The sequence below is a fragment of the Meleagris gallopavo genome, chromosome 11 (assembly GCF_000146605.3).
Source record: "Meleagris gallopavo isolate NT-WF06-2002-E0010 breed Aviagen turkey brand Nicholas breeding stock chromosome 11, Turkey_5.1, whole genome shotgun sequence".
In the NCBI taxonomy this organism is placed as follows: domain Eukaryota; kingdom Metazoa; phylum Chordata; class Aves; order Galliformes; family Phasianidae; genus Meleagris; species Meleagris gallopavo.
In genome coordinates, this window is record NC_015021.2 from 22109721 (window position 1) to 22135944 (window position 26224).

Consider the following 26224-nt stretch of genomic DNA (forward strand, 5'->3'; position numbering starts at 1 on the left):
TTACTGTCTCACATAAAATATGTTTAGCAACAGAATAGTAATCTACAATCAAAACACATCATTATTAGAGCAGAAGCAGAGAACTGAGACTTGCAAAAGCAGCCCAACGAAGGTGAGGAAGAGCAATAGAAGAACAGTATCTTATTCCCTCCCTCTCTGCTGCATCAACTCAGCAGCAGAGGGACAGGGAAACTTCACCTTTGGATCCTCAAAGAGATGCTTCCTTAAATATTTCTCAGGGGAAAACAGAAATCACACTCGTTTAAAAATACATCTTAACTACCACCAAGGGCAAGAACACAACACAAACCAGGTAAGAGTAATACATGTGCAGCACCCGTTTAAAGCTTTTATTTAAAAAAGACCCAGAATTCACAAGTTTACAAGCAGAATATCAACCAAATTTACATCATCTGTTTTCACAGCTGATAGCATTTGGCTCCCTGAGGGAGCACAAAAAGCACCAATAGAAGTTATCACAGGTCAGGGTACTACTTCCCTTCTGCAATAAACTCAGCATAGCTCAGACTGTCACTTTGTTTTCCAAGACTGTTCTTTGGAATACATTACTATTAATCTAAGTGCTCCTGGCTTAGTGTTTCAGTCAGATTACCTTTGTCTCCCACAGATGTAAACCTCCACTGAGAAGTATCTGTAAAAACAAAACTACCAAACAAACAAAACCTTAAAACCGTGACTTTCAGATCTGTTCAAAACACTGCAGGCAAAAAAAAAAGAAAAAAGAAAACCAACAGTATATGGAAATAATGTAACATTTTTATTATAATAAAATACTTTCTCTGCAGTCGACCAACCTGCAGAACTCTGCTGAGCACCATGGCACACAAAACTCCCTGAAGTCAGCCAACAAGAGCTCACTCACCCCTGTGCACCTGGTGCTCTGCTCCTATAGCAGCTCCTTGCTCAGTGCAACCTGTGCTCAAGAAGGCCAGATGCTCCTGCCTTTAAAGGAGGATTAGTGCTTAGGAACTTATGTCCAAATAGGTGAGTGAGGCTTCATGGATAACAAAAAGAAAAGAAAACAATAGTGGAAATGCACTCTGCAGGAGTTAGTGGGAACTAGCTCTGCTCAGGAAGCAGCTTTCCACAGAGGCTACAGGAAGAGTAGAACCTTCACACTGAAATGCAACCACTTTTTCCAGAGTGCCAAAACTCAGTTCTTACATTTAACCCTTCCCATGTTTTTTAGTTGCAACCTCTTAAGTAGATCAAATTTCACATTAACCCTGACTTACATGAAGTTACTGCTAAGCCTATGATCTAGTATTAAGTTCCAGGGCTTGTACTTTTTGAATGGTAGCATTAGAAGTGCACAGCTTAACTTCCTCAGAAATATTTACTTGAGCCAAAATAGAAGAGGCAGCCTTTCCTCACATTTTCTATAAGAAAAATGAAACAGACTGTTTGCAATATGGCAATAAAGTTGTCCAATTTGAGAGGCTAAATATTCCATGCTTACACCACAACTCATTTCACGGCAACATGATTACTATAGGAAAGCTTCTATGTTACAGCCATGGTTGCATACTACGAAATCAGGTCTTTGCTATTGGTTTGAGCCACTCACTGAGGAGTTAAGGATGGTTTAGCACGTAGTTCATGTGTTCAAGTCAACAGCCAGACGATTCTTCCTCAGTATCTGTGTGTTATTTACCTCAAGGTGCAGAAAGGAACTTAAGCCACATACTTTTAAAATGAGATCTATGCTTGCAGAAAACCGTGGTGTATCGTTCTGGCTTCGCTGCAATAGTTCTCAGTACTGGAAATAAAGTTTTGTGTACAGGAACATCAACGTATTTCTGCTCTTGCAAGTGGGGCAAGATGCTATTTCAACATGCTTCTGTGTGCCATTGTCGATAAGTAGGAAGAGTAATTATCTGGTAGCTGCAAAAAAATAACATTTAAAAAACATGCATCACAATGAGCGTGCTCCTCAGCTTATTTGGTCTGATTCACCTTCATTTTCCTCATTACATTTTAACTACCACCAGTGAGACCATTTCTGAGAACAAACACACATTTAACACTTTACTCAGAGGTTAAGGTGTTGGCTATTTGGAACAATAAGCCAAGTTCTTAAAGCAGACATTTTAGTCTCTATTTATTACTGTTAGAAGCCCTACTTCGTTACTAATACCTGAGCGCCTAGTCTGGAGAGGTATTTATTCCTTAAACTAAAGTCATCATCTTTTGGCTGTAATTTAGCCAAGTCATCTTCATTTTGACGTCTGAGTTTCTCTTGTTCTTCTGCTCTGGAAAAGAAAACTCATTTAAGAAACCTGCACTGAGGAGTGCAAACCCAGCAACTCTATCTTATAAATGGCAGTTTTATTTCTTACAGCTAAAAATACCTTCAAAGTTTGTAGATGAATTTGCAGCTTTAGATTAAAATAAAGCTGTGAATGGATTACATTTATCCACTGTAAAGAAAGAGAGAGGCTATTTTCTGCAGTTTCCTTTTATTTACCTTGCAAGACTTCAGTAGAAAGAGAAATCTTTGTTTCCACAGATAACAATGTGCCCAATGAGCATTAGTAACACAGCTTAACATCCCTTTATTAAACAAACTTTTACTCCTTAAAATATAAGATTACAATACAAAAGCATCAATAGTCAAAAACGCAAATAAAAGACCGCTCAGCAGCCTTCAGAGTAAACAGCAACTTCCTACAAAAGAGTCAATATTTGATCAGAACTCTGTCAGTCATTTTCCATGCAATTCTTAGAGGGAAACGGGACTGAGCAAAGCTCTGAACACGTTTAGCTTAGAACAGTGCTTTGCATTAAGACAGTGACAAAGGCAGTAACAGTGAGCCATTTCTAAGCTCTGGAAGGCAGTGAACCTTATTCTAGCACATAAAATGCTGTTAGGAAATCTCCACCCACACCAAATGGTTCAGTACTGTACACAGAAGAGACTTTATATTAGGCTTTATTTTGACATGAACACGTTTGTCCTGGGCTGCAGGTGCCCTCTTCCCATGAGGCAGCTTCAACAGTGAAAAAGGCTGTAAACCAATTTGTTCAAGTGTTAAGAGATGATGTGGCATTAGTTAAAAGTGGTTACAAAGCATAAAAATTCAACCAGTTACTGAAAAAAATCACCAGCACCAAAAAAAATCTTTTTTTTTTTTTCTCCAAAAGAACTATTGTCCAGTGTTGATCAAACTAAGTAACACTACAATTCTTCAAGTTGACATGATGCTCCCCATCAAATGCTCCCCACTTCTGGATGATATTTGCTATTCAAATTTCTTTTCTGCAAAAAACATTTTAATAAAAATTACTGAAAACATTGCTCTAAGGCACTATATAACCCACAACACACTCCAAGACAAAGCCATTGCTCACAGTGAATTCTGATGGGTTACACACGTGGTCCAGGCAGGCTGAAAAGCAGCTCTATTTGGACACAGATTTCCTCTGCTCTGTGCACATAGTAGTTTTTCACAACTGTTGTATTCGTTTTAAGAACTGGGTGTTTTGGCTCAAAGGTGACACTCATCACAACTAAACTTGTCTGCTCACCAGGTCTGATGAGGTTTTAATTTCCTTCAGTTTTCCTCAAGGTTGATGTACACCACAAAGGAGGTGGAGAATCAAGACAACGTTACATTCCATCACAAGTCATCCAGCAAGATTTTGCTGACAGGTTAGGGTTTCATTTACTTACTTTCAAATTAGGTGTAGACTACATAATTACATAAGTATTTTAGAGAAATCTATGAAGTACAAATAAAATGTCCTGTTATCAAGGTATTTATCTGCAAAGAATTTATATACATGTGTTTTGCACAGTACCTGCAAGTGAAAGTTGTTGCCAACTAAAAGGTAAAGCATTTCAGCATTACATGCAAACAGGCTTCAAAAACCTGAAGAATAGGGACCCCATTTTTAACCCTGATACACCATGTAAGAGTGTTCTTCTCACAGTAAGCAATGCAAACTTTTCAGAGAGATACTTGAACTCTGCTTGGCAGGAAGGCAGTTGAAATTCATAAAGAGGAACAGTAAGAAGTGCCAGGAAAGGAGAAGACAAGGTTAATTATGATTTCCTCTATACACAGGAGAAGGAATAAGAAATCCTACTACTGTCTTGTAGGAAAGAAAGTGACTTTTAACACAAATGGCAGACCTACAACAGTAACTATGTTCAGACAGCAATCTAATTAATTACTTTAGGTTAAACAATTTCTAAAGGACACTGGTTTTTATACTTACTCATTTGCAGCTACTTTTTGCAGTTTTTCTCTTTTCTTTGCTGACCAGTTAAGATCACCACCTGCAACAGAAATAACACCTACTGTGAAACTTCCAAAACTGATATCCTATCTCATTGCTTAAGGAAAAAGAACAGTAGTTGTACAAAAACAGAAATTGATATCAAGAAAAAGAAAACAACTTCCTCACAATCATACAAGCAAGCAAAATCAGGAACCAAACTAGGATCTCAAACTTGACCCATGTTTTTGCTGGGTAATAAATAAGTTTCTCCACAACTCATCACAGTACCCTGTAAGATTAGAGGAAGTGAAAGCAATTTGGATAGAAATGAATGCTCTCCTCTAGATCTTTCAGGAAGAAACTAAGTAAGAACACTGCTATGTGAAGGAAAGCATATTGGCAGGTACATGCAATCAAGTGTGTTATGCACAAGCAGTTTGGAGAAAAGCTATTTGAATCCACAGAATATCCAACACGTTCAACTTAGCTGAAGAGGTAGGTGCTGTGCCCTGCTGATTAGGTTTGACACCACAGCAAGGCCCAGTGAATTATGCACTAAAGCACCAAGGCAAAATGCACTATGAGGACAAGCCCTACCCAAGAGATACCACCAAATCCACAAACTGCAGCATCAGACACCCACCTGTACTCCACTACCTGTAAGCAGCTCAGCACAGCAACTCCAAGAATTACGATGAAATCACAAGAATCAAGAGAAGCTAAAAACCTCCTGACTTACCTGTTAGGTGATTCACAAAATACAGCATGACTACAGCTACCAGTGACACTAAGAAAAAATAAAAGATTAAGCTGTTAGTACCTTTACCACAATGACATAAAACCAGCTTAACGTCCAACCAGCAACAATTAAGATTTCTTGTGACAGCTGTAATTATTATCAGCAGCATCTCCATCAGTTTTGAGAACTCCACTACACTCACAAGTAGCAATGTAACTCAACTGATTTACCCGTATCAATAAGGACCCTCATACAAATATAACCTTGAAGAACTTAATTCACCAACGCTTTTAATTACACTTCATTTTTACCAGACATTTCAACTACTTACACTAAAATGCTTCAGGAAAAAAAACAACTAAAACCACAAAATGTGACACTACTTATCAGTTACTTTCAACAGTGCCTCAGCTGAAATGTCTATAGATGTCTACCCAGCTGCACAGTAAGAAAGCAGTTACTAGCATTTTACAGGAAACATTAAGGGAGGCAAGAAGAGTTTCCTGAATGTACAGAACATTACTCTCAGTGTTTTTGCTACTTACAGGAAACACAAGCACTGAAGAAGACTTCAAGAAACAGGTATCCTCTTGTGTCCAGAATCATCCCAGCTGCTATAGAAATAACTGCCAGACCAAGATTCTGGATAGACTGCATACTGACATAAACAAAGGATTACCACTGTGTAAAAAGTTTTTGAAGAACAAACTATTTTATTTTATTGCACAATAAGATGAACTTCTCCCCATATTCTAGATGGTAGTCATTAATCTGCACTTTTGCAGATATCACTATGCATCTACTGCACACACACATCCTGAAACTACAGGAGACTTCCTCCTAGAAACAGTAACTTATTACAACAGCTTCACATCAAGTGGTTCTACAGTATGAGGATGTAAGTAACTGACAGATGGAAGTACTCACAAGCCATAAGCAGTTCCCAGCTGATGTTCTGGAACAACAAAGGCCACCATGGGCCACAGGGCACAGGCAAGCAGGGAGTATGCAACTCCTAGTAAGCACTGAGAAATAAATGAGTAGAGAGACACTAGATGAGATGCATTTTTGCTATTAAAAAGCCACAGACAGCTCATATTAGTTTAGCTTCTGTTATGCTGTTTTCCTTTATCAGCATCTTTGGTTTTAAACCCATTTGCATGCTGTGTATCCTTATGAAATCAGGAACATTACAATAAGTTTTAAGACTACTTAAGCAGTCAGAAGACGGGGGTAAACTTATGCAGAATTATTTATCAGCAGGTCAATTTCTTATTTTGTCACATTTAGCTATCAAGGTCTACTTGAACAATTGGTTACCATTGCAATCCAGGGGTTCCAGAAAGTGAAAGCCAACATAATATGAGAAGCAAGCGTCGTTACTACAGCACATAAAACCCAGATGATATTCTTTCCAATTTTATCCACCAGGATTCCAAAGACAGGAGACATGGGTGCTGATATAATGTACACAACACTGCAGAAGAGTGAAAAATCAGAATTTCCCTTTCAACTTGTGAAACCATAAAAAACACACTTAAAATAAAGATTCCAGAACTCAAGTGTCTGAGGGCATGAAAGTATTTCTCATCCCTGATGGAAACAGCAACATACTTAGAGCTCTTGGAATCATGCCATCAAGTGTTTTCTGTTTTGCCAGGTCACCAATTTGTCTTCAAACTTGCACAATTTTGTTTACTTAGTGTTGTTATTTTGTCTCCACCACCTCTAAAGGAAATTGCCAGATACCACAGTAACACCCTTCAGACAGAACTTCCTCTTTCAGATTAACATCATCTCCTCAACTGGAACATTTAAGAAAGTAAAACTCCATCATGCCATATGAACACGATCCACTGAAGTGCAAACTGCTTACACCAGCAGATCCCAAGCAGTCAGAGCCCACAGATATATATTTTACCCTTAAATCACAGCAGTAGTACATTTACTCCTTTAACCAACTGAAACACACCTGTTAATTGCACTTGCTTCTTGAGATGAGAATTGGAATTTTTCAATGAAGAAGACCCTGAAGATACAGGAAAAAAAGCACAAGTTCAGAAGTAGGCAAATATAAATGAAGAGATAAATTAAGCTAGACAAAGTAAAAACAATAAACTAGTTTACACACAACTTGTAAATACAGCATTAACTAGCAAACATCCCAAAGCAGATCCTCTTTTAGGAGGCTGGAACGAGTTGACAGATTTTTGCCAAAGAACCATTCAAAGTACATTTTGAAGCAAACACACAAAATATGTAACAACACACAAAGCTGTCATACAGAATTCCTTCAGTACTCATTGGTTGTGAGGTTGGGCTCAAACATGGTTACAGTGTTGGACTGAAGCTCTTTTCTTACTGAGCTTTATGTATCAAGGTGAAACTTGAAGCATTTCTGTGTAATTTTCTTTTAAAGCATGCGACTTGTTCTAATTAAGTAATAAAGAGATTTTTTATGTACTTGGAATTAGGAACAGACTTCGTGAGCTCCACACATGCTTTATCTTGTGAGATGAGAGTTTGAGACTGTTAAAATCTCTCCAAATAATGTAGATACCTGTTTTTTCCACTTTTTGCATGTAATCCAAATCTCATTACTTATATCTCATTGCTGGTAACCATGTTTGAGCCCAACCTCACAACCAAGGAGTACTGAAGGAATTCTGTATGACAGCTGTTCACAGCCTTGTGCACAATGTTTTAGATCTAAATCATGTTTTAATCTGAGAATGGAACATGTCTTATGCCTTTGAGTTCTGACAGCTCAGCCTACACTAATAAATGGGATTTAACAGATCTCAGCAGAAAAGAAAGCTGTAAGATTATGATTATTTCTGTCACGAGTACAGCAAAAAGTGCCACACACAAAAAAATGAGAAAACAGCACAGGCTTGCTAAGAGACCAGTGTGATTCTACATCTGGAGTTTTTAAATATTAGCCAGCACCTCTTCCTTGGTAAATGACATTACAATTAAACCAATTAAACCTTGGCCAAATGCAAAGGCAAAAGCTATCCTATGTGAGACACTTACTTTCCAAGTCCAATGAAAGGAAAGACAGCTACATAATAGCAGACACATATTACAAATATCAGCCACAATGACAAAGAGAAGTTCTTCACATCGGTCAGCTTGATCACTTCACCTGGAGAGGAAGCAAGAGAACACTGTTTCAGCCACCACAAACATACCTGAAATTCATCCACACTGAATAAATATTAGGGTGATCAAGAGTCACTACTGAAGTATTATAATCCTGCCACTATCTACTCTCTTGTACAAAGTTTGCACAGTGAGCATCAGCCCAGGGTATACAAGTCCTACATCAACAGTGCCTAAGTCAAGAAGAAACTCCTCTCCCACGTTAAGATGGATGCACAATTCCCCTAAAGTTTCTAAAACTCTTGTGGAGAACTGAATTAAATACAAACCACTTTCTTTCAAGGAAATGTTTAACGTGAAATCTGTGCCTGAAACTTCAAGTTATGTTTTAATCAGGCTCTCAATTTTTGTTTTTAATTGTCTAAGTTCTCCCATTCAAAAAACTCAAAACACCACAAGGAGACAGCAGCATGTTTTTGCAAACCTGTTGAAGGAAATAAAACCAATCCCAACAAAACAGAGTTCCAGTGGCAAAGCACAGACCAAACTGACGTGAACTGGAAGGCTCCCCACAAGCTCAATGAAAAAGGCAACGACAAATTGAGTGACTGCTCTCCAATGAAAGGATAAATTCCAAGGCATGTTTACACCACACCACTCACCTGTTTTTCCCTGCTCTTTACAAAGGAGCTTCTCTGCTCTCTTGTCCAGATAAGCAAGGATTAGGGCACAGGCCAGTGAAAAGAGACATGTTATGCCACCTGCAAGAAGGTAACATGACATGTTTAGATGCAGACCAAGCAATAATCTGGCTTTTAGATGAACTTTTAGTGTAGCATACCTTTACACATCTAATGCAAATTCAGTCACTTGAACACCAGTTTAAGACTCAAACTGTATAACAGGGAGAAGATATAGGCACTGAAGTCTACCAGATGAGACACCTGCCTTGAACAATTCTATTTAGCCTGGAAATATTACCACAGCTCCCACTCAACACAGCTGAGCTGCTAGCTGTACCTTGCAATAAGAGAAACAAAGCCAAGGCTTTGTTACCAACACCAAGGTGTTAAACCTCATGCTCTGAAGGAACACTGTTTCAAAGGCAGCTGCAGTTCCCTTTCTACATATCAGGCTGCTACAATTTTTCAAGTCTGTCCTTTACTCAAAGGACATTAAATACTTCATAGCTTTAAGACACACACTTCAATTTGGCAACCACAGAGATCATGCAGCATTTTGCAGTAGGCACACGCTCTCCATAAGAACACTATTAGCCACTGACATAAAAAGCACTCAAATTGCTCTTCCCAGTCCCAACTCCATCTTTCCTACTTTCCAGATAGCAAGAATTCATTAACATATGAACAGAGCTTGAATTCAGAAACCTAAAATACCAGGTGACAACAGTTCAAAAATATTACAAACCTATCAGGAGAGCTAATCCAAGAGTAGTGTGACCAGTATGCCTCAGAAGATCTTGAACTCGTGAGTATATCCATCCCATGATATTCATGTTCACTGTGCTTCCCTAGGTAAAAGAAACTGATGTACAGAAAAATATTTTTCACAATTATCTGAATCCACAGCACAACACACCGGTTAGGAGAGCCCTAACAGGAAAGGCATGTCTCCACTCACCCCATTCAGAGTGACTCTATGAACCAAAGAGCACAGCTGAGATGCAGCAGGCAGTTCTGTCACTGTCCCACTCAGTAACTGATGCTAAACCACACCAGCCTTCTGAAGACATCTGGCAGGTTGTAAGAAACCTTACTAATTCATTTCCTTTTGTATCCACTCTTTATCTACCAACCACAAATCTTCAAACATTTTCAATTCACGTTCCACATCCATTTTTAGCTAATATTTCCAAGGAAGCATTAGAAATGCTGTTTTTTTGCTTGTCTGACTGCCAAGAAAAGCTGTACACCTTAAAGTCTATGAATTAAAGCTATACAGTTTTAAACTTACAATTCTGGCCATGCTCAGCTGTAATCCAAACACAAGATTTAACTCCTTGCCTTTAAACCAGCTGACTGCATACGTGTTTTGTGCCACCGCTAAGGATTCACCACCTATTCTAAAAATAAAAAGAGAAAAAAAAAAAGAAGGTACAAAACAATACATTAACTGCAACAGGAGAGTAACAAGAAAACATCCCACCACTTGCTGGTAATATTAAGATGAAAGTATTTCAGATTAATTCCTCTAGTAACAGGTAAATCTAATGCAAATATACAAAGAGACAGAAGTCCTGTAGACACGATTTAAGTAAGAACTGCAGAGTCTTAAGCCCTAAGAGTACAAGGTATCCTATTATAATTGCCTTAACAGAAGTTAAGCAGGTGGGCAGCAGCTTCTCATTTCTCTTTTGCATAGGTAAAAACATTGAAGAGTCAAGTGGTACAGCTGCTGAGCAGTTTCACAATTTCTGAATTCAGTAATACTGAGGACCTCTACTTATTTTCTAATTTTACATGAAAATACAAACCTGACTAAAACTTTATGCACACCTCAACTTTTAGAGATGCTCCAACATTCAAACTTCAGTCTGAGTGCAAGAGCAGCAGCAGATTTTGAGGGCACAGAAAGCTGGTCAGGACCTTAGAGGGTACATAGGACACACTTCTGGACTTACCCAAATATAAATCTGCCCACTTCCATCAGCCAAAAAGCATTAAGTAGTGCTCCCAAGGCAAAAATCACCTGTCAGAAAAGCATTTAAGAAAAACTATCATTTTTTAGCTAGAGTAGGAAACAAATGAAAACCATCTCAAAGCAGAAACAGAAATTATTTTCCCCTCACAGCCCTGAAAAAAACACTTCACATCCTCTAGAGGCTTTTCTCCTATCCCTCCTACTCTACCCAAATATACCCACAGATAATTTCACATCAAACAAATAAAACAATTGTTTCCTTTCCATTCCTATTTCATTCATTCGTAGTCCTCTATTCCCAGGTATCCCTCATACAATTCAGACTTCTATTTCAATTCTCTTCACCTGCATACTTCTACCTGAAAAACACACTACGATCACAGAAGCCTTCTGAGTTTTCTTCCCCACCTCACTCCCAGCAGAGCAGCTACAGATAACCTCCTTCCCCCTCTCATTTCCACTTACCTGCCCAACGCAAACAAAGATGCTGAATATTACAGTGCCCAACCTGAAAGAAAAAGAAAACAGCTTAACCAGAGATTTTTTTTCCCCCCGTACATTACAATATTGAACCTACAGCAAAGCAAAAGGGTAAAATGATACCCAATAGAAGTTCTCAGTAATAAATGCCACAGTTTGACAGCTATATTAAAAAGATGGCACAGATGAGCATTTTTGAAGCTACGTTACTGAAAAAATCTGGTTGTGCCAGTGGAAATTGCAGAAAGAACTATGCTATTGAGTATGGAATTCCACATGCACTTAATTCTATCTACCAGTGAACATGGAAAACAGTAAGATCTCGCTTACCGTATTCCAAAGACTCTGTCTATTAGAAAACCTCCAAAGAAGCAAAGAACCACATTGGGCCAGGAATACCAGGCGTAGAGTGCCATGAACTGTGCTGTGTTCACCTTCATATCCTACAGAAAGGAAATTTGAAGGAAAAAAAATAAATTCCTGAATTAATTTTGAGGACACAGAAAAAGCATCCAAGTACTTAGAAATAAGCATGCGTTCTGACCAGAAATCACAGGGCACAGTGATTTGATGACTGTATCTGTTGAAAGCTGACATTTTAGAACAAACTGCTTTAACACAACAGGTGGGGTTTTCTCAGGGACACGCAGAGGGAAACCACTCCATTCCCCAATGGAATGTCCCATATCTCCTGCAAGGGTCGGTTCTGCTCTTTTAACCCTTCACACCCACATTCCAGAATTACCGCACCAATAGAACCGTCGCAGAACCCCAGCTTTAAACAAAGCAGCCCCCGCTCCGGGCGGCACCGCCCTCTGAGCGCAGAACCCCCTCCTCACCACCCGGCCCAGCCCAAGCGCGGCCCCCCGGGCAGAGACTCACCCCCTGAACCTGCGTCTGGAGCGCGGCCGGGTTGTCGTAACAGAAGCAGCTGCCTGCAAGGAGAAGGGCAGGGAGGCCTCAGGGCACCGCGCACCCCGCGGCCTCTCCTCACTCCTCACGGAGGCCCCCGCCCGCCGCCACGCACCGAAGCCGAGGAAGCACATGAGCGCGAGGACGAGCAGGCGGTGCGGGAGGCGGCTCGGATCGCACACGGCGGACAGGGCGCGGGGGGAGGCTGCGGAGCCGTCATCGCCGCCGTCGGGGCCCAGCAGGGCCCGCTCCTCCTCCGCCATAGCTCCGCCGTCACCTGGGCGACGCCACGTGACCGCGCGTCAGGTGACCGGTGCGGCCCACAATGCGCCGCGGCTGCCATGGCAACGGGCGGGCCCGGCGCGGCCTGCTGGGCCTTGAGGCGGCGCGAAGGAGAGCGTTTTTTTAGGCCAAATTGCGCCTAAAACCTGGCCTGAGACAGGAACTTGAAACTCCTGGGCGGCAAGCAGTGTAGCTTGTGAAGCCTTGTGCCTCTCCTGCCTTCTGGACGGGGGAAGATTTGTCCTAAAATTGTGTCCTTTTGTGCATTCTAAGAGGCCCCGCTTATTCTACCGCCTTTTCCATCGTGTAGTCCTGCAGTCTCTGTTACCCCTGAGGATATCACAAATCCTGCCCTGCACAAAGCATGTCAGGATATCAGCTGCGTAAAACAACCCTAGCATTCAGCAATGATAAAACAAGCACGCGTCTGGATGGGCGTCATTTCAATTGCCTGCACACAGCCTGCTTCTGCACACAGAGGTGTTTTAATGGCAGGCCTGGCAGAAGCACATCAGTGCTCATCTGTCGTGTACTACCTGACCTGCTGCGAACCCAGAGGTCCCCTTCCAGTATTCTGCCATTAATTTCATCAGTAGCCATGCAAGCAAACCAAAGTAAGTCTTAAAAACACATTGGTGTAGCATGAGACTACTGCTGAGAATAAATTGCTTGCATTCCACTCAGCATGTGTCTTTTAACGGCTACACGTGTGCCAAAACACAACTGTGTTACCAAACGCCCGCCTTTCTGGAAAAGAGAAATTATTGAGTCACATTCTCAGCCACACAAACTGGTCTGGATTCCCTGAAATCAATGCAACTCTTCCAGTTCATTCCAGTGCTCACATCACGGGCTTAAACTGCACGTCATTGCGAAAGCGCTGTCCCACCACCTCAACTTTGTGGCCGCTGGAGGGAGTTGGAGGGCAACGTGTGGGCTTCAGAGGCACAGTGAATGTTGGATAGTTCATAGACGCGGACAAAAGAGAGAGCTTTGAACAGCAAGAATGTTCCTAGTGAAAATCTGTGCACAGAATGAAGATGTATTCTTGTTCCCAGCTAACAAACCCGGTTATTTCAGGAGGCCAACACCACATCACCCAGCGCTCTTTTAATTCTCTCTGATCCATGGAAAAGGTTTTTTGGTTGTGTACACACTCTAGCTTTCCTCCAGGACACAAGGGTGGCTGTTGTGAAAGCCTGAAGTTCCCAAACTGCTCTTCCACCACAACTCTCAGACAGAAGATGAGAAAAACTCAGGAGAGCACTGGGCCCATCACCAGAGGGAACAACTGGAGCTCCAGCTGCACTGATCAGCAAGCACAGAGCTAAAATCAACAGAACCAGCTTCCCTGGGGGCCATGGCTGCTTCCCAAAGACCTCCTGCCCCATTTTGAGAACCGTATGAACCACAGGAATGTCTGAGACATTGCAGTGTTGATCAAGGAAACTCTCACAAATAACAAATGAGCTGCACAGTCTGTTCCATAAAATGAGGGACACCAACTCAAAGCTGGCATACTCCACAAAATTAAATGTAAAGCATCTGTAGAGTGACAGAACATTATCATCAAAAAGATACTGTTATTTTCCCCGTTACTGTTTTTAAATGTTGCTTCAGAAGGCACAAGTAAATAGAGGGAAGTAGCTGTTAAAGCTGAAAGAGAGGCAACCTTCACACACACAAAGGTGCCATTGTAATGCTTTGTCGTTGCCTTGAGTCAAAATATTTTGATTCTATTGTTTAAACTATAAAACTGTTATATCAACATCAAATCGATTCAGTGTGTATCTCACGCGCTGTGAGATGATACCAGCACTCTGTCTGCAGGATCCATCAGAAAATGTCTCCTGTAACTACTGATCAATTTTATCACCAAGAATATCTACAAGATCTAGAAAAACAGATTTTATCTCCTGTTTCAAAAAGGATCTCCAGCCCATAGCCAAAATAACAAGCAAAAACTCATGCCAGGTAACATACTAAACTGCAATTGGTGATTTAGGATGACGTTATTACTGCTGAGCTATGTACAACAATGTGAAGAGTGGAAGTGAAGAGCTCTCAGAGGCTGAGGTTATCCTGAACACAGCCTTTGTTTGTTTGACCTCAATTAATCAAACATTAAGCATACAAAATTCCTGTAAGCTTCAGATGTGACTGTGGGTCAGAATTTCTTCCCTGATACGTCGTTGCAGTGTTTTTCTTGCTAAAGAGCAAAAAATACACTGTGCAAGAGTGTTTTTAAGAGCTTCTGACAACTGTGGCAGATTGTTTCTGCCAAGTACTATGACAAAGTATTCCAGGAAAAGAGAGTACTCAGGGAAGAACATCGTCCTCACTTTCTGCTAACTGAGCAGTAGGGCCTTAATACTGCTTTCCCATATTCTTGCCCCATTTTAAGCTTATGCAAATCTTTATAATGTCATAGCCTTAAGTTTTCCTTACCATCAGAAATGTGATGTGCCACTGTTGAATCAACATGTAACAGAAATGTCCTTCCTTTTCCTGTTAAAACAGTGAGACAGAAGGTTAGTTCAGAGCACATCACACTCCAAAGACTGATTTTTTTTTTCAGTAATCTCTCCAGTTTTGTTATTTATTCAAAGGCATCTTGGATTCATTGCTTTTTTTTTTTTTTTCCTTTCAAGTTTAAATAATTACCCAAATCAGCTGCATTATCCTGAAAACTTGAAGTTCATGACTTCTTGCTGTATCATGTTTTTTCTTGTCCTCTGTTCCACCTGCTTTTGGATACAGGGGCTCTATCTGAATACAATGATTCTATGATTTCATAAGTGTTTAAGTCCCATTCTGCCAATGAAACCTATGTCATCTCTCCTTTATGATACCAATACTGCCTCTCTCATGTTCTATCACTATCATAAAAAATATGCAAAGATGGAATGATGAAAATAAACTGCTTTAAAAGCTACCTAAATCATTTAAAAATTACTACTTACTTCATTATTCTTAAGCAGGTTCCACCAAATATAACTGATTCAATATCAAAATAGTAAGTGTAATGGGAGGAGAATTCTTCCTGCGGTGCACAGCCATGGCAGGTTCTAGTACAACAATGGATATCTGTGCTGTCATTCATCCTTGAGGGAAATTGTACTAACCTGAAACACATGCAATTTTACGGTATTTATTTTCAAATATGTCAGATAGTTTTTCATGCTATTTTCCATTCCTGAGTGCTTATTTTCATGTTAAACAAGATGCATTTGTACTTTATCTTGCTGGGTAAAACATGGGATTCTTTACAGTAGAGTAAGAAATTACTGTATCTGGAATATTTAACAGGAGAAAATGAGTATTTTTCCATTTGCTGCTACATAATATCACCATGCCACCCCTTTATTCCCATTCAGACTTCACCTTGGATGTGACCTTGCTGCAGCTGAAGTGCAATGTGGCTGTAATGTGCAGCGTGAGTTAAGCCTAAGACGATTCTTAAATGCATTGCTGGTGAGAGTTTATGCCACAGATAAATACAGTAGATTACTCTTAAACTCATACTTTAGAATGTTTATTACAGATGCAATTTCTGTCTTAACATAAATCAAAGTACTTAAAGTGCCATATGATACCAAATGTTTAGTTTAACAGCATAAAATAGAGCAAAAACTGTATACAGTACTTTATAGATGCTATAAAATTCTTGTACTTGTGGCCTCACCTCTTTGCATTGCTCAGATCAATCAAGTTCCCTGAACACTCTGGATAGTAAATACTCACGTGAACCAACGATTAGCTTTCAGAGTTTGTTCTTCTAAGCTGTTACTGTCTTCAGTAAAAATACTTCAAAATCTGACCAAATTACAAAGTGGGGACTGTATTTAACATGATTGAAGTTACTTCACCGTCATTAGATTATTAGGCCATCTCTGAAAAAAGTTGTTCTGCTTTGCCTCAAACTTGTGTTAGCAACCTGTTATAAAAGATCTGTCATACACAGGCATATAAACACTTTAAAATCACTTTGTGCATTAAGGAATGTGTTATTATAAAGCTCCCTCTGTCCTGTGCTCTTCCTGCCTCACTCAAAAGTTGTTGGACCCATGTACAATCTCCTTAAGTCATGTCTAATTTCTGTAAACTCTTTTACATCAGAGAAAGCTGAAAAAAGGCTGAGGAAGCATTTCTGAACCACAAGTCTATGTGAGACCAAAGATTTTGGCCTAAGAAACTTCCCAGAGTTCAACAAAATGACTCTGCCAAAGCAAACACCTCCTCCCTGTCAGCTGAGTCAGACCACAGAACCGCATGTTGTGTCTTTATTGCTCTTCTTTCTGAGTAAAAACATCAAGAAAGACAGCTCTTCATATTCCCCCAAATTATTTTAAGGCTCTAGATATCTCCTAAGGGAAGTGGATATTGAGCCGTATCTCCCCCAGCAAAATCTACTCAGGTAATATGTAAGAAAAATGCCTGCAGTGAGAGTGTAAGACCACGTAATTCATGATGTGCTGCTTCCCTCAGCACTTTCCATCAGCTTTTTTTAGCAATACTGTCTGGATTCTTTGACCTGGGAAGAAGTCAAGATACAAAACAAAACAAAGAAGCTGTTGTATTAGAGACTGGTCGACAACTTGGAGTCTGCAGACCAGCAGAATAACTGTGCACCAAGGCTGTCACCAAGGCCCAACCATTCACTCTTTGGAAACACAGACAGGGATGGGAGAAAGCAACTGCTTCCTGCTGACTCCATCGCAGGCCTTGCAGGCTGCCCCTCATAGCCCTATAAAAGTGTAATGCACACAGTCCACCCACAGATATTCTGAAGCTGATGTCTGTTATTACTACCACCCAGCAATTTGGCTAGCAGGCTGTGACACACACAAAGCCACCAGCAAGAACCTCTTCTTTCTTACTGCAGCATCAATCCTCGTGGTTACCACTCTGAGGTCTTTACTTTTCTCCCTTGTTAATTTATATTCCAAATGCAGACCTCCTTTCAAACTCCTTTCCCCCCCCCACCAAGGGGGGATATTTTACGAGTTTATGCACACCCAGCAGTTCCTCTTCAGGCACTTCCTCTGTCCTCAAGTAATTGAACTTTACTGGAGAGTTTCCAAGACAAGGGTAAGGTGTTTGGGTTTTTTCCTTTAGACTGCAGCCCAGAGCTGAGCAGAACTTCCCAAGCAAACAGCTTTGCTCCATGGCGCTGTTGTTTCCTGAGCTTTGGAATTCACTCCTTTGCTGAATGTCTGATCCTGGGACTTGTTTGGAATTCCTTTTCCACTGTGCAGCCCCTACTTGGGATCTGTTCATCTACACACAGCTCTCTGCAGAGAAAGGGCTCTTTCCTGACAACACCCTGATAAGACTGCCCTACTTCACACACTCCTATCCAGCAATTGTTATGCCAGGAGACATGCTGCTATCAATTTTTAGTTTCCTGACTGGTGGTCACTTCCCTTTTGTTTCAGAGCTCCAGTGTTTCCATTACTTCTTATTTCAACTGCAACACTTCTGGCAGGTGGCACAGCATAATTTGGTATTTTATCCACTCCAGGGGTTTCCAACATTCAGTGTGTGTGCACAGATTGTTCGCAGAGCCCAGCAAAGACAAGTGTGATGCAGTTACATTCAGTAGTTTAGTAAAGAAAGGAATATTCTATACCTGTATTTGACAGCATGTGTTAAGGTGGATTGAAGCCTTTCCAAAATAAAACCAGTCACATTCCAATAATTTTGAGTCCTTTCCACATACTCAGTTTTACCCCTGAAAGCGCAAAACTTTGCTCTGTCTCATGACCCCAGGAAAGAGGCATTGTGAGAAACACTGCAAGAAGCAAGTAGAACATTTAGCAAAAAAAAAGAGAAAAAAAAAGAAAAAAAAGCATACCTGATTGGCAGAGTTGCAAACCAGCAATTTATCTGTCTGAATACCTTGGAGAGGAAAGGAAAAAAAAAATTAGAAGCCAATATTCAAAAATAAAATGAGGACCAGGCATTCTGCCTAAGCATTCGTTTAAGTGAGCGGCTGGAGAGGGGGCTGTAAAACAGTTTTCTGCTTTACTTCCTTCAAAAAGTGAATGAAAAATTATTCTGTGCAGCAAGAAAATAACTTGTACTATAGTGCAGAAAATATATTGTTTCCTTTACAAGCATCTTGCTCAACCCTTGATTTCACATTTTCATTCCATAGAAATTACAATTCTTTGCATTTTTATATCTCTGAGTTCACCAGCTTGCGGTTTTGAAGTACAAACAACTTCATAAATATTACTCACAGCATTAGGAAAAAAAACAGGCAGATTCATATTCTTCCACGTAAGTACAGGTTGTATGGGTGACTAACTGAAATATCACAATCACATTTCCTGGCACTATGGAAACAACAGCACTGCTGTGCACAGAGGTAACCGATACTGAGTAAATATATGTTAAAGTTAACATCATCCCAAAGCGTCAATGGCCAAAGTTTCAATGAAGAGTCATCCTAGCTTTGTTAGCTTTGAAAATTCAATCTTAAGACCTTTTGGTTTTCGTGACACCTACAGGATTTCCCGTCCTTCAAACGGTGTCGTGATGCCAGTGCACGCCCCAAGCCAGGTGTCCTTCCCTGGCTCACAGAGGTAAGGGCAGTCATGCTGCACGTGTCACCTGTTTGCTGAGTGTGACCTACCTGCAGCAAAGCACATTTCTTCCCTCTACAAAATGGGCACTAGATGGTTCCTTTGGAAGGAGGAACTGAGCAAAATCTTCTTTGAAAATGGCCTTGTTTGAGCACAACCACACAGGTGAAACAAAAGTTCTGAATGATTCTCACTGGAAATTATGCTTTGTTTGTATAACCTCACATTTTTTTATTCATAGGTGAACATCTGTGTTTAGGCAAAGCCTGAATTATGGCATCCTCTCAGCATCTTGCAGCAGGGCAACACAGTGACACAAGAAGGCTGCAGCCTCACCTCACCCTGCTGCATCATGAAATTCCCAGCAATGTTAATATTTACCGTAACTGGGCATACATACCATGTTTTCACTTGAATAAGACAAATCACACTGTCCTGTGCTGGCTTTGGACCTTTTCTGTGGACTTCATACATACAGATATCCTCCAAAGCTATAACGAATCATTTGCTTTATCTTTATCTTTGTTTAACAGAACCAAAGTCTCTGAAGAGAAACAACTCAGGGAAGAGCTCACACCACCCAGGCACCTGCACCTCTTTGTCTCTAGAACCACCCCAGTGGTCCCCATCAGCCCAGGCTGGTGATGCCTCCAAGCTTCCCTCAGTACTCAGTGGTGATGCCTCAGTACTTCCCTCTCAGGTGCTCCATATATGAATGACTGCATGCTCCAGCTTCACCTTCCTTTCCTTCTCTGCTTGTGTATTCCACGTCCTGCACAGAGGCTGAGTGAAATCAAGCCCACTTAAGAGGTTCCCTTGAATATCCACTGCTTCCTTCAGTGTTCTTTTTCCCCACCTGTTCCTCTGTCTCTACTTCTTATATTCCTCCCATCTTCAGCACAAGAGCCTCACAGTTTGGTAACATTATCTTGTTAGTTCATCCAGTCGAAGCTTTGGGAATGCTTAAATAGCTTTGGAGGTTATTAAATAGATTTACAGAATTCTAAATACTCTTTAAGACACATAGGAAATAAAGAGCCTGCATGTTCTTCCCAGAAGGGAAACTTCTTGGAGTAATTCTATTGCAGCAAAACATGGGAAGGTTTTTTTAATGCTGAGTCCCACCACAAAAGGCTGGCAACGATAATGGGACATCCTGCAGCAGTTCCTAGTAAGAACTTGTCTCAGTTCTGAACCAAATCCTGCTAACACAACACCATGAGAAACAAACTTTTACTATGATTGCAGTCAAAAACCAAGGTTCTGCATCTGCACCAGTAAACGAAGTCATGGTGTAGAAGAAACTGAAAGGAAAAAATACAAAGTTTTCTTCTTCTCTCTTATCTGGAAAGCCATAGCAATTTAATTTTTTTTCTGGAAACTTGAGCAGTCAGTTCGTGTGACATATCTACAACGCAATCCACAGCCACAAAGCATTCAAATAAAATACCACAATGCAGTGAACAGCCGTGACACTTCTTTCAAATATCTACCATCTAACAACAAATGCCAAGTATACTGCTTTGTAAAATAATTGGGAACATAAAATGGAAAGAGAAAACTGAACTCAGGAAAAGGAACAGATAAAAATCCTGCTTTTAAGAATGAAGCCAAGTAATAACATCCCATCCTGGCCTCTGTACAGGATCGGGAGAGGTTGCTTCCCTTGGCAAACTGAGAAATCACACTTCTTCCAGCTTCTAGTTACACTCTAAACAATGAGTGCTTTGGGGCAGACTTTGTTTTTGAGAGCTCAAATCAACTATCCTGACACTCAATTTACATACAACCCGCTGGTGAACAAGACCTGACCCTTAATTTATTTGGGGAACGTGTCCCTCGGAGTCCTTCCACACACTGTTAATAACTGCAATTTTGGATGACTTTTCTCCACTGCATGAGAGTGTTTACATCACCAAAAAAGAGAAGAAACAAACAATTAGTGGTTTTATAACTCTTAACATGCTTTTTCTAGGAAATAAGACAGCAAATAGATTCATCAGAGGTGAGAGGGGCCAAACAAACACACTCACATCCAACCCCTGCTCTGGTATGTGACGTGGAGGAGGGCTGGGATCAGCAAACCCAAAGCATTCATGTCTCCTTCTCCCCCTCTTGCAGCCAAGCAGCAGACAGACACAAGGCTTCTCTCATCCTGGAGCCAGGATCATTTTTTTCTCTTTATTTTTTCTCTTTAAAGAAGGAAGGAACATTTGCAATGACATTTTCTTCTATGCCATTAAATTTCATAAAAGGTGGCACTGTCCCTGGCCACCCCTCAGCTGAAGGTTTAACTCAGTCACAAAAGGTGCCTCAGCGTGACTCAGGGTAGAGGTATTTTCCCCCTAGAATCTACACATGCAAGCTCTCCCCTTAAAGGCAGCCTGTTACTGTGCCTTGCTCCACTCCTCTCAGAGAGCAGCAATCAGATTGTTTGCAGTGTATTACCATACTCGAATAGATCTCTCATGGTTATTAAAAATATTACAGAGGCCAAATATTTTGACTGAAAAAGTAAAAAGACATTGCCAGCACCCCGAGATCCCTATCTGCTGTAAACTTTGTGATGAACTGGCCCAAAATAAAATTACTTTGCTGGTCATTACCACTAGCAGCTTGGCACTTGGGTAATTCCATGGCAAGGAAGGGTGAGGAGGAGGCTCACCAGCCCTGACCCATGGCTTTGAACATCCCTGGGTAAGTGAAGGGACAGAAGGCATATCCACAGGCAGCAGTGATGCTTTAAGCAAGACATGCACGGAAAAGCTCTTGGGTACAGCGTGGACATTGAGAACTGAGCATTAGTTGTGTGGTTTTGCAAATCACTTTGTCCACAGAAAAAGAAAGCAAAGCCAGGAATCTGAAACTCCTGATAATAATCAGGAGTTTGCAGAAGAGGTTTTGAGCATACGGTGGAGCAGAAAACACAAACTCCAGGTTTCTGCTTCCACACTTTGCAGACTTTGCTTTTTTCTGAGTATAACAGCAGAACAAAACCCCTCAACACAAGCTTGCTCTCAAGTGACTCTCTGTGTAGATCTGCCAAAAATGACCATCCTGCCTCTATCCCCAGCTGTCTCAGCATCATTTCTGGTTCTGCTCAATGTCCTCCCAGACCTGGTTCCCTTTTTACTGCATTTTCTCTGCCCAACAAGCAGACCAAAATTTCTTACAAGTTTACTGTGCCAAAACCTGAAAGAGCAGTGATCCGCTCAGCGCATTTCTGGCCTTTATTCCCTGGGGATCTTTCCCACAGATGGCCGCACACCCAGTGCCCTCCTCACAGAAGTCACAGCACTGTGGAGCTGAAGTCTTAGAATTTTCAGGCAGATAACATTGCCAAGGTTACACCCAAGAGATAACAACTCAGTCACCAGCAGCAGAGCGCAGCCCAGCAACCTGTCCCAAACACCACTTGCCTTCAGGAAATGCGATTGAAACAAGCTTTCACAGCTCCCACGGGACTGGGAAGAACTGATGGATGAATGAATCACTGCTCACAATCCCGGTCTTCAAGGCAGTCAACAGTGAAATCAACAGGGCCATAAATCATAGAATCATTAAGGTTGGAAAAGATGTTGGGGACCACCAAGTCCAAGCATCACCACTTGGCTGCTTGTGCTGACGCCTGCAGCATGTTTCAGCCTCCACCACGCTGCCTGGACCTTGGTGATTGCAGCAATGTGGTGGGAGGGCAGAGACTGGCTCCAGCAGCAAACGGGCCTGCAGACACAGATGGTTTGTTGAAAACGTTGGTGCTGTTGCAATGCTTTCTTCATTTGTGCATGCAATCAGCAAATACAGATTTAGCAACCAGGCATTGTTAAACTAAGATATGCTCTTCCTTCAAGATTTGTTTTGTATACTCACAACTAATAATCTGCCATGGCACTCCTGCAGTTTCTCTGAATTAGCACCCAATATTGGCTGCAAAGCCACAATTTGCTGTTGACACTGTTGCCTTAGGCTAAGCCACAGAACCAGACTAACACTGCTCACATCTCTAGTAACAAAACTGAAGTGCTCACGATTTTAGCACAACAACTAGAAAAAAGGGCTAAATGAGGAAATACCATTCTTCAAATCAAAGCTGAGACATCTGAGAAAGAGGATGATTTCAAGAGGGGGCACTGTGCATAGCCATACTCAGCATGTTCCCAAAACTGAGGCTGGGAAACTGTTTTAAAGTTTTAAGTGCGCCTTAAATTACCAGCTTATTTTCTGGGACACAAAGGGTTCATTTAGTGGTTTCTTGGAGTTTTCTTTAGTTGTTTCCTTCAGTTTCATTTGTTTGTTTTTTCCTTAACACCCAACTCAGGGTCCAGCATAGGCAAGAGGAAGGGTCCTGCTGACTTCAGGGCTGCAGCCATGCCCTCCTACACGCCAAGTTATGAATGTCTACTTGATGCATTTAATACACAATTACTGCAGGCCCTGACCCTGCAGATGGCAGCTGAGCTGGTATCCCTAACAAGCACGTGGATGAAATATAAATCACTCAGCTGTAAGATCAGATACTAAATCACAAGCCTCAAGTTTTATAATGTTTACCCTGACAAAACTATGGCTTTTCCTGTGAAAAACAAACTGTTTTGTTCTCAGGAGGTCAATCAGTCAGCAATGGGCTACCTGACCTCCCGAGGTCTGCTCATCCCAATGTTTGTGATTCTTGGTTCTTGTGATCTTCTACCTATTCTTATAGGTAGATAGATACACATATACTTGTATCTTGTGATCTATCTCCTATTTTATTAACAGAAGAGCAAATTTCTGTTCTCTCCTTTGCCTCGTTTCAAATTTTCTTTAATTTCCATGATTTAACTTACATGGAATGATCTTCTAATTGGTCCTCTTTGGATTTGTTTTCATAAGGGAAATATTACTGTTGAAGACTCCTCCAATTTAGGGAGCTTAATTACTGCAGTTAATTGCCTCATTCCTAAAAAGCAAGTTTTCAAGCCAAGGTCAAATTTCCTCTGCTCCTTCTAAAATGCTGCCTTCACTACAAATACGCAACGTTGCATACTAGGATCCAGAAGGCTAGAGAAAAACAATCATTAAAAAGAAATGCCTAAATCACAGCAGCTGCAAAATCTCAACATAAGCTAACCTATTCCAATAGGTTTTGGTTCTTTTACAACTACAATGTTGCGTACAGAAAAATATTTGTCTTCACCAGAAGTTAGTTAAGTGTGTCTAGTTTGCAAGACTATTTTCTCCTACCTTCGTATGCACTGCATTTCTCTATCTTGTTATTCTTACCTCCTCAGTTACAATCAGCCACGTGCAGATCTGAACATTCCCTGTTCTGCTACAATCAGGTGTGTTGAGCAGTGCTGGTGCCTCAATGAGGTGCTTTCACAACTGAGACTTTTTTAAACAAGGTCACACTTCATGGATTCCACGTTACAAAATCACAAAACGACATGGGGCTCCATCTAGAAGGCTGCATGAAAGCCCTGCATGAGTTACACGAGGCGAAATCTGCAGCCTTCTGCACTGACAAATGTTCAGAACATAAAGCAGGGATTACACTTATGCCCATGGGGAAATGCAGTTAAAAAGTACCATCCTCCCTGCTTTTGCTGTCTCCCGTGATGTATTACTAGGCAAAACTAAATTGCTCTCACAAGTGCTTTATAAAACCCTTTACATTTTCCTCTGTCCATTAATGCGTTTTGCCTTGCCTGCGTGTTTTATCTGTACATATTTGCAATTGCAACGTGCACAGGGCTGAGTGCTGACTGCCCAAAGCACCCAGCTGCTATGGAACTGCTCCATTTTTCTTCATCTCTGTCTGCAGTTTGTGCATTATGGCAAAGTTATAACAGTTAAAAACACATTTAACATTCCGAAGACAGCCTGCAGAATCACGCATAGCAGAATGTATCAAAACAAGAGCAACGAAGGAACTGGCATTCAGCAGTTCCATTTAAATCAAGGCTGTGCCACATCAAATCACTTTGGGAAATACTTTAACAGTCAGGATAAAAGCCAAGTTATTAAAATTAAAGTTGATTTATTATTGTATAGAAGCCAAAAGCACACAAACTTCTTGAATCCTAATCTTCCATTTCCCAAAAACGTGAAGAGGAAAAATGCAGGAAGCCTACATACTATCAGTAATGTTTCCTTTTTAAGGGAGTGTTATCAATCAAGCATTCTTTAGAAATTCAGCTGGAAGATATTGCTGATATTACAGACCTCCTATTTAAGACAGCCCATGTTTATTAAACAGTAACTTAGGTATGTACTAAAAAATGCCCTACTGTGCTGAGGGATCCTTGTACCCTTAAACTGATATCACTAAATATTTATGTTTTTAATATTGCTAAAAATTACCTTATCGAAGAGGCTCACAGAAGAGTCCAGCTGTGTAAGGACAGAGATGAGCCCCAGGTTTTGCTGGAGGAAGGAAAAGGACTCAATGGAAATAGGAGGCCCTCAGTGCTTCCCAGTGTTGTGCTTTCACTGCGCTCAGTGTTGGCTCTCAGGTTGCTGTTTTTCAGGTTCACCTTTGGAAGCAAGGTCAGTTGGGGCTGTTTAAGAAAAGTCAGAACAAAATTTCTATATGAGCTTGAGCCATCGCATGGAAAACTCTGCAATAATAGTTACGTCTTATAAATGAGAAAGTAAAAGTTCTCCCTTGTTTTTGTTCACTCGATAATTTTCTTTAAATGGTTTAGGAGATCTGTTTGGACACAACCAAGTGTGGCATACACATCTCAGTTAAAAACTGTTGGGATGGGTGGATGGGATCAGGGATTCTGGCAGGAAATCTTAATGACAGTATTTACACCAGTGCTTCAGGGACATCTTACACCTCCATCAATACGCACAGCTTGATGTCATACACATGTAGCAAGGTGTTTTGCTCACAAATGTGTTACATATCTGATATCCAGACCTGCTCTCACCTAACAGAAGACTTGCTGCTGATTTCTAGTGGCATTGGGCTGCTTAAATTCTCTGAGATGTTGATACGAACACTTCAGCTCATTTCCAAAACACCTAAGACAAGTTACATCAAAAAAAACAAAATACCACCACAGTGAATTGCACCTCCTCCTGAGAACACTAACAAAAGCCTCCTGAGTGTACTTTTAACAGTGGAACCCCAAATCTAATGTTAACACTGATCCAGGATGGACACCGACATTGAAAAGCAATCACCCCACCAAAGGAGGGTTTGTTATGCATTGCATACAAC

At 40.9% G+C, this 26224-nt stretch overlaps 1 protein-coding gene across 4 annotated transcripts; it reads right to left on the reverse strand.

Moving 5' to 3' along the window:
- Nucleotides 1-323: 323 nt before the first annotated feature.
- On the reverse strand, nucleotides 324-25566 carry MFSD1 (major facilitator superfamily domain containing 1). Of its 4 annotated transcripts, XM_010716992.3 has the most exons (20): nucleotides 25357-25566; nucleotides 18282-18325; nucleotides 15388-15549; nucleotides 14873-14932; nucleotides 12113-12165; nucleotides 11561-11673; nucleotides 11216-11258; nucleotides 10731-10798; nucleotides 10064-10172; nucleotides 9518-9620; nucleotides 8752-8850; nucleotides 8021-8132; nucleotides 6957-7013; nucleotides 6305-6461; nucleotides 5912-6009; nucleotides 5530-5642; nucleotides 4985-5032; nucleotides 4243-4303; nucleotides 2159-2273; nucleotides 324-1905 (listed from the first exon to the last, which is right to left on the reverse strand). In XM_010716992.3, exons 6-20 carry the CDS (start codon nucleotides 11668-11670, stop codon nucleotides 1846-1848), a joined length of 1353 nt encoding a protein of 450 aa, XP_010715294.1. In that variant the 5' UTR covers nucleotides 11671-11673; nucleotides 12113-12165; nucleotides 14873-14932; nucleotides 15388-15549; nucleotides 18282-18325; nucleotides 25357-25566; the 3' UTR covers nucleotides 324-1845. The 4 variants fall into 4 exon arrangements, with proteins under 4 accessions (XP_010715294.1, XP_031410877.1, XP_010715291.1 ...); XM_031555017.1 differs by lacking the exons at nucleotides 18282-18325; nucleotides 25357-25566 and having other exon boundaries at nucleotides 15388-15803; XM_010716989.3 differs by lacking the exons at nucleotides 14873-14932; nucleotides 15388-15549; nucleotides 18282-18325; nucleotides 25357-25566 and adding an exon at nucleotides 12258-12509.
- Between the last annotated feature and the right edge of the window lie 658 nt (nucleotides 25567-26224).

What these genes read in the sequence shown, in the direction of transcription:
- MFSD1 (XM_010716989.3), bottom strand. Translation starts at nt 12,405, where the DNA reads ATGGCGGAGGAGGAGCGGGCCCTGCTGGGCCCCGACGGCGGCGATGAC. An exon ending in CTGGGAACTGCTTATGGCTT is followed by an intron (nt 5,643 to 5,911) that starts GTGAGTACTTCC and finishes TGTTTATGTCAG; the next exon opens with TATGCAGTCTATCCAGAATC. An exon ending in CAAAAAGTAGCTGCAAATGA is followed by an intron (nt 2,274 to 4,242) that starts GTAAGTATAAAA and finishes TTTCTTTTCCAG; the next exon opens with AGCAGAAGAACAAGAGAAAC.